We start from the raw sequence: 9,139 nt of genomic DNA on the forward strand, positions 1-9,139 counted from the left end.
GTTTAGTATCGGCCGATACCGATCCGATACCGATATAGAAAAACAGCGCGAAATTATGGCTACAAACTGTAAGTTTCATTGAGGGGAAAAGACTGGGATCATGAGACTTGAATTTTTGGAGGTGCTTTATAAGGTTTGTGGTATTAAAGCTAGAAGGCTTAGTACCACCCCTCGGGACATTTACTTTGCATATGTTGCATGTAGCCGTGGAGCTTGCTGGCTTAGGTAAAGTGAAATAGCTCCAGATAGCAGATCCTTTTGCTCGCTCCATTTTGCAATCACTGTAGGCTCCGCACGGCGTGTTGCTTGTTTATGACGTCACTCACAGCGCACAGCATAGAAACTGAATAGATCAGCCAATAGATAGATAGATACACTTTTATTAATCCCGTGAGAACATTTTCGTGGGAAATTCAATTATCAAAGCAGCAAGGTAGTAGGAATAGGATTCAAGTATGTACATAAACGTAAAAAAAAAAATATATATATATATATATATATTTTTTTTTTTTAAATATGGATCGGCCCATTTGTCACGATACCCGATCTAGAAATGTCTTCAATATCGGTACCGATACCGATACAAATATCGGATCGGTGCATCCCTACAATTTACATGACGACTTGGTATTTCGGAAGTTGTAGAAGAATTCGCTATTCCATGTGTGAATTAGGCCATATAATTGTGTATTGTGAATAGCCTACTGGTGTGTAAGCTTACGTTGCAGTTCCGACCTGCCACGGTACGTCAAAATAGCAACACATACTGCGCTATCCGCTAGTGCACTTAGACCAGGTATATTTCGGTCAGTTGCGCAACTGCTTTATCGATCTGTAAGATAGCACCATGTATCATTTGCGCTGGAACACGCCTCTGCTTTTCGCTGACATGCTTCTCAGGGCGCAAGTTCAGTGGCGCGAGTTTGCTGCGGGGGAAAATCAGCTTTGCACGGGTTGCGAAATAGCAACGATACATGCGTCGGTGTAGAAAGTCAATTGCGCTGGGTGCTTGATAGGGTCCTATAACTCAAAGAACAATAACTATATAACTACTTGCAGGACACCCCTAATGTGTAGTAACTATCATCCCTTCTATCTCCACACAGAGAAGAGGACACCCCTAGTGTGTAGTAACATCCATCCCCTACTATCTCCCCACAGAGAAGAGGACCGACCGGTCAGCCGTGTCTGGGGCGATCCGTCTGCAGATCAGCATGGAGGTTGATGGGGAGAAGACAGTGGCTCCGTACCACGAACAGTACACCTGTTTACATGAGGTACATACAGCACAGTCTATACAACAGTTGTACAGTACACCTGTTTACATGAGGTACACACAGCACAGTCTATACAACCTATGTACAGTACACCTGTTTACATGAGGTACACACAGCACAGTCTATACAACCTATGTACAGTACACCTGTTTACATGAGGTACACACAGCACAGTCTAAACAACCCATTTACATTACACTTGTTTACATGAGGTACATACAGCACAGTCTCCACAACGTGTGTACAGTGAGTGCACCTGTTTACATGACGTACACAGACACAGCACACCTGTCCCTGCCCCATGTAACCTTGACCACACATACACCCCGTAGACACACATGTAGCCTTTATCAATATAGTTTTTTTCATCCAAGAATTGGTCTTCCATGACATGCTCATGACCCAGAGAGTGATTTCCCCGTCAGAGCATTTTCCAGTACTCAACGTACGTGGAGGGCGGCGGCGTGGTGAAGGTCCCGGCCGCCCGCGGGGACGATGCCTGGAAGGTGTACTTCGACGAGCTGCAGCAGGACATCGTGGATGAGTTCGCCATGCGCTACGGCATCGAGTCTATCTACCAGGCCATGACGTAAGAACCCTAACCCAACCCTAACCCTAACCTCTACCAGGCCATGATGTAAGAACACTCACCCAACCCTAACCTCTACCAAGCCATGAACTGATAACCCCAACCCAAACCTAACTTAACCCAAACTCAACCCCAAACAAAGCCATGACCTATGAACCCTGACCCAACCCTAACCTAACCCCATACCAAGCCATGACCTATGAACCCTGACCCAATCCTAACCTCTACCAAGCATTGACCTAAGAGTTCGTTATAGATAGGATGGGGTTATTCCATGGTGATGTGTGTCGGTGGATTTGTTGCAGGGTGTTAAGGTACCAGGGGTGGTAAAAATCCTTAAATACTGAAAACAAACTAACACAATATATAGATATTGAGATTCATTCAAAGCAATTCAATACACACAAAAGGCAACGGAAACAAACGCCTTCCAATGTGTCTGTCTCGCTGCACCATAGTAATTCATTGTGTCTCTCTCTGCGTCTCTCTCCTTCAGTCAGTTCTCCTGCCTCTCCTCTAAGTACATGCTGTCGGGGCTTCCGGCTGTGATGAGCACCCTGCTGGCCAACATCAACGCCGTGTTCGCCCACCCCACTGCCTCCACCAACGCCACCGCACAAGACCGCTTCATCGCCTCCAACTTTGGGGTGAGAACACACACGGACACATGCACACACACCTAATACACAAATGGTTATAGTAAGCTAAGATTATGCCTACTTGCCTTATGTCAGCACATATAAGCACATATCACATCCAACCCTTCACACACGCATATTGCGACCTTAACGGTAACTGCACAGAGAAGACCAGCTTCCGGTTTTCAAATTAAAATGAGTATTAAAAGGCAATTCTGACTGGTTGCCTTATTTATATTGACTTATTTATTATTTATTATTATGGGAGGACCATTCAAAGCTAATAGAAAGAGGTGTGTCTTAATCAGCCTGTTTAGTCGTGTGATCCACCACTGATTTGGAGTCATAAGGTCACATGACCTGGGCGCTATTGAGAAAAAATGCTGTATTTTTCATAGAAATATTAATATAAATTATGAGGAATATTCACATGACTACACAGAATAATACAGCATTTTAGCTCTGTAGCTCCCAGATTAGCTTCCTTTGCTGTTGGTCCAGAAGCACATGATGTGGGCAGGCGATGACCTGAATTAATCCAGGATGTGATGAAGGGTGCTGGGTCGAATCTCTCCAAAGGGGGTCCATTAAGATCCACAAAGAGGAGTGAGGAGAGGCTGTTTTCACGCAGTCCATTGCGGGTCTTGCTGTCAGTGTCATTACCTTCATCAGTGGCCTCTGAGCTGTCGGCGGGCTTTCACCGGCAGCAGTCCCCTCAAGTGCAGCGGTGGTGTCGTTGTCCCCAACAGTGGCGCAACTAGACCATTTTTGGGTGGACTCAAGCCCACCCAAAACTTGCCTTAGCCCACCCAATCATTTCGTCCTCAAATCTAATATTCTACCTTTTTTTTTTACACAAGCAATGAGAGAATTGATGCTGTACACTAATGAACAGGCACAAATGGGCTAGTGAAATCGAGCGCAACCTTCCTGCAGGAATCTCTAACCTCTGATTGGTGGGTGGGCGTCTCCTGTTTGACAAAACCAAAAAGGCAGCACGAGCAAACATAAAGGTTGGGTATGGAATTCTCTTTTTTGGCCATTTTTGCAAAATTACTTGAAATCCTTACCATAACCCACTTACAGCCACTGAGTTAGAAGTACTGACATGAAAATTAAACAAGTCAATCATCTGTGGAACGGGCAGGGCTCGAAAAACTCCATGTACTTGGAATGGGTGGAGTCAGAGTCAGCATTTAGGAGAGGGGGTAGGACCATTTGAGTTGTGTGTTTTCAAAATCGGCTGGCGTTTCGCAAATCCCATACCCAACCTTTAACATAGTTTCTGCTTTTTTGTCTGTCAAAAAGGCTTGCTAGTCTTAATCAGAAAATCCACGATTTCCAGCTGTATTATAACATGAACAGCTAATAATAATAATAATAATAATAATAATCATTTTAAAACCTTGACATAATCTGTCAGATGTCTATTAAATGACAGTTGACCACAAGGCGATTCTATCTATGCCTCCTCTTGAATTGCTTCATGTTTTAGTCGGCAGGGGCTTGTAAAGCTGCGTAGCATGATAAGCATGATAAGGTGCAAGGAGCAGAAAAAGTTGACATGCGTGCTAATTTTCAGTTGAAAAAAAACGCTGGCATTATTTTATCAGCTGAGGGCATGTTCATTGCCATAACAACGTGAGCTAATCAACAAGTACAACATGTTCTAATACTAGACTCGTGAAAACGCCCTCAGCTTATAAAAGGTGTCGGGTGGGGGGGGCGAGCGGCAGACGGGACTTAGTGTCTTATTTATTTATTTATTTTAATAAGTTACTGCTTTTATTTTAAATAAACATAACACCAAGGTTTAGAAGTTTTACAAGAATTTTGATCGTACAAAGTCATGACAGAGGGACTTGGTGTCTTTATTCATGCTTGAAAGATGAACAGATATCATTTTTTTTTAAAGGGAATGAGCTGATGAAGCTGACCAGTGACCAATGTTTACTGTTTAAAAAATATTTTTAATTAAATGGAAACCCCAGTGATGGAAACCCCATACGTATTTAGATTTAACTGAAAATTAGCACTCTTTGTTTTTTGCATAAGAACAAGATTTTTTTGCATCAGAAGTTTTATAAAAATGTGTGGGTCCCTGAAAGTGAGACAACGTAGTTTATTGCTCCCGAAATAGTGGTATGTTTCTCATATTATTAAACATGTTGTACCAATTTGTTTCAGTAACTGTGTAAATAAAAAAAAGGGGGAAATATGGTCATTTTTGAGTGAAACTTAAGCAAAGGAAATTTAATATACCTCAAATCTGTTATTACAGTTCACATCCATCGATTATTCCTTCATCCAAACAGTATTTTTTCCTTTCATCACTTTAGTGATTCAGAATTGCATTATTTAGCTGACACTGCCAGCTTTTGGCTTAGACATACAACAGCAGAGTAACTAATAAAATAAAGGTTGTGAAATAAAAAAATCTTGGACAGGACTTTATATACTTCATATACCCCTGTGGCTTCCTGGGGTTGAGCCCCCCCAAAGGTCAGAACCTAGAATCGCCCCTGGTCCCCAAGCTAGCATCTGCCGAAGAACTCGCTTCTTGCTGCTCCTCAGAGTCATTCGTCTTCGATTTCTTTGTAAATCCGAAATTTGTGAGTAGGTTTCCCTGTTTTCTTTTAGACACGACTGCAAAACATGTAATACGAAATTGCGCGGGTCCAGCGGCTCTCCGATGTCTGATTTTAAGTGACGCTAAAGACATAGCGCCCCCACGCTTCGATGGTGAGGACAATAATTGCATGCAGGCCGGTATCTTTATGAAGATGATGAATCACCCTCTTGCGCAAATCTTACATTAAAAATAGCCACATTTTACACGTGATCCATGATTATGCAATACAAAAACAAAAAGTAAATGCATGGGAAAAAACAGCATTTTGCCAATATTTTAGAGACCCCCCCAAAATTTCACAAATCATGTTTTCAGGGGGGCTCATGTGTCATTAAGGGGGGCTGAGACCCCTGGCCCCCCCGTAGTTCGCACCCTGGTTGCTGTCAATTTCTTTGATTTGGCAGTTTTTTTAAATTACTTTTCTCTAATCGTCTTGGTAACACAATCAGGCTGGGATCTAAGGCTGAGAGGTTCAATATGGGGTCATGGCTTTCTACTGATAATCCTCCTTTTCACCTCTCTCTGTCTTTTTGTGTGTGTGTGTTTGTGTGTGTGTGTGTGTGTGTGTGTGTGTGTGTGTGTGTGTGTGTGTGTGTGTGTGTGTGTGTGTGTGTGTGTGTGTGTGTGTGTGTGTCTCTCTATTTCTGTCACTCTAAAACAGAAGGACCGTTTTGTGAAGATCATCGACAAGCTCCACAATTCCCTGCGTATCGACCTCTCTATGTACAAAGTAAGTCCATTCATTTACATATCTATGAACAGAGTAAGACCAATCACTAAGTTATTAAATTCGTTAAACTCTCCATCTGAATAGTTTGTCCATCCATTTACTCTCCATGTTTGTGTTTTAAACTACTCCAGAACGGAGAAGTTCGTTATCTATACCCAGAACTACAGCTACAAACACAACTAAACGTACATGACTATAACATAAGGTTAAATGATGAATACTGTGTGTGCCAGTAATATATAGCAGGAGAGACTTTATGAAACTCTATCAGCAGTATACGATATTGGTTAAGGTGTACAGGGAAGGTGATCCTAGCCCTGAAGAAAAGTTTCTGCTGTGACTGTCCACAGTCGGCAGGTCAGCGCTGTCTGGAAAGTAGATGGTCTCAAGATGGTTGCTATATCAACTGGCTAGCTATGCAGTGACATTGCATGTTTCTCTGATGAAGATAGTGGGAGAATGCGCATATGTTTGGTTTGCTCGGTCCACTGACTTTGGCGGGCTCAGCTCCCGGTGGTCCTTGAACCATCCTCAGACTTTATACAAGTCTGACACATTCAAATGATAAATTATTCCCATTTCTGGGGGGGAAATGCAGCTTGCATTTAAACGAAGATTCCTTGTTTCATTTGCCTTTTGGAGGGACTTCTGTGTGCCCGGCACACCTGGCATCCTGGTAGGCCTTGATCACCTCACACCAGTGGGGAGAAGTTTTTACCGCCTTGCAGCCTGTATACCTCAAACATTTACACAAAGCGACTTACAACCATTCATTCACACACCGACGGCGGAATTGTTGCACCAGGAAGTGTTACGATCTAACGGGGGGGAACCCAAGCGCAGACACAGACAACAGAGGTTGAATTAAACCAGAGGTTTATTGTAGGGAGGATGTTAGCAGTAGGGAATAAACAGGAGGTTGACAGGCAAGGATGGATGAAAGGCAGGCAGCGCTACTGGCAGGTAGGCAGGTGGAGGAGCACACAGGGTGGATGGCAGGCAGGTACGGGGTTGTCGATCCTGGAGCAAGGAGAACACAGACATTAAGAACAGAACGTAGCATGGAACACAAAATTTATTTAGAAACACAACATTCACTATGCATAGACTGGTTTTCTACCACTGTGGTTGAATCAACTATCTGGCGATGAGTGGCTGAGGAACGATGGGGGGACGATGACCGGAGATGGATGGCAGGTATGCAAGACGAGCAGGTGTAGAGCCAGAGAAAACGAGGCAAAACCTTGCCAAAGAGGGGGAGACAGAGAAGAGCATCTGCTCTGTCAAGGCCGTACCAGGAAGAGCGTTTTCGATGCATTCCTTGGTGGTTCCTTGGAAGTCAATGTTTGATAGGTAGTGTAAATGTTTATCCCACAGTTCTGGAAAGTCAACATGAAACATAACATCAAACACAGGCAACATATTTTATGTCGCAGATAGTGACTTGTGGGAACAGCAAAGGGTTCTATACATAGAACATACTATCACATACACAAATAATCCCTTTAGGGCTGGATTCTACGCATATGTTGATAGTATCTCATATGCATATAGGATGTGCAGGCAGATGTAAATATCTACATTCAACAACTGCCAGGAGATGGCTAAACAAGACACAATTTTGGCTTGTAAGCAGAATTGAATGCGGTTGACATTGAAAATATAGTTAAATATCTTAGATCAGGTTGTGTATCGTGAGCAGCATTCCCTCTGCAATGTAGCGTACAGGCTTAGCACGTCATTGCGAATGTAAATCGGTTGTGTGTTAAGGTGTATTATACTCTGTATGTGTGTTTGTGTTTGTGTGGTTGTGTTTCAGAACAACTTCCCTTCCACCAGTAAGCCCCGCCTCCAGGACCTCAAGTCAACGGTGGACCTTCTGACCAGCATCACGTTCTTCAGGCTGAAGGTGAGAACACTACTAGTACTGTCTCTACGAAGACTATAAGACCCATCTACTAAAACTGTCTCTAGGATCACTACTAGACCCATGTACCTGATACTGTCTCTAGGATGACAACATTGAACAAGACCCATGTACATCTATGTACCCGATCCTCAAAGTGCATCGATGATACTGAAGGATGTAGTATTACATTTACTACATCTAGTCATGCTCGTTGATATGGACGTTCCTGTGGTTCAGAGTGGTTCTATGTCTGGTGGTCCCCCAGGTTCTGGAGGTTCCCAGGCCCCCGCGGGCCTCTCAGGTGGTCAGGGACTGTGTGAAGGCCTGCCTCACCTCCACCTACGACTTCATCTTCAACAACTGTGTGCAGCTTTACAACTCTCAGTTCCAGCCTATACTCCCACCGGTCAGTAACACACATACACACACACACACCTAACACACAACTAACACGCACGCACGCACGCACGCACGCACGCACGCACGCACGCACGCACGCACGCACGCACGCACGCACGCACGCACGCACGCACGCACGCACGCACACACACACACACACACACACACACACACACACACACAGACACACACACACACACACACACACACACACACACACACACACACACACACACACACACACACTTTCTCTTTCTTACTTGTGCACACATTCACACACTCACACACCACACACGTACACACAAGCGTTTTGTTCCTCTCACACACTTGCACATGTATAAACATACTCTCTCTCTCGCATACACACGCACACACACACACACACACACACACACACACACACACACACACACACACACACACACACACACACACACACACACACACACACACACACACACACACACACACACACTAATACAATGCACCAATACCATACAAGCACCTACAAGCAACAGAACATGTTGGATATCCACTTTCAGTAGCAACATCTACTCAGTTCTCTTTCTAACAACCTCTTCTGTAGCCTGAAGCAGAGACAAAGAAGGCCATGGAGGAGACGGAGAAGGGAGAGGAGGAAGAGAGGGAGGGTCCCGAGGAGAAGAAGGAGGAGAAGGAGGAGAGCCCGCCTGCAGAGAAGGAACCCAGCATCCAGAGCCTGGACTTCTGGCCCAAACTCATCACCCTCATCGTGTCCATCATCGAGGAGGACAAGACCTCCTACACACCCATCATAAACCAGTGAGTTTGTCCAAGGTCATGCTTAGGTCACGGTGAGGTCACAGTGAGGTCACAGTCCCCCATCCAATGAATTGGTGATTTTGCTTTGTCCTGATGGACATAATTGGACATGACAACATAATATACATAATATTTATTCACTCATTTAACTTATTTACTAAATA

The 9,139-nt window shown here is 44.1% G+C and overlaps 1 protein-coding gene across 1 annotated transcript in view; it reads left to right on the forward strand.

Annotated features, from left to right (window-relative positions):
- LOC130384915 (protein unc-13 homolog B-like) overlaps window positions 1–9,139 on the forward strand; it is a 43,631-nt gene that overhangs the window by 14,171 nt on the left and 20,321 nt on the right. Inside the window, exons 6-12 of the mRNA XM_056593315.1 lie at window positions 1,162–1,277; window positions 1,703–1,866; window positions 2,363–2,513; window positions 5,798–5,866; window positions 7,686–7,775; window positions 8,041–8,181; window positions 8,845–8,975. Coding sequence (XP_056449290.1) covers window positions 1,162–1,277; window positions 1,703–1,866; window positions 2,363–2,513; window positions 5,798–5,866; window positions 7,686–7,775; window positions 8,041–8,181; window positions 8,845–8,975 — 862 coding nt within the window. The remainder of the gene's footprint in view (window positions 1–1,161; window positions 1,278–1,702; window positions 1,867–2,362; window positions 2,514–5,797; window positions 5,867–7,685; window positions 7,776–8,040; window positions 8,182–8,844; window positions 8,976–9,139) is intronic.

This window comes from Gadus chalcogrammus, chromosome 6 (genome assembly GCF_026213295.1).
Source record: "Gadus chalcogrammus isolate NIFS_2021 chromosome 6, NIFS_Gcha_1.0, whole genome shotgun sequence".
Lineage (NCBI taxonomy): Eukaryota > Metazoa > Chordata > Actinopteri > Gadiformes > Gadidae > Gadus > Gadus chalcogrammus.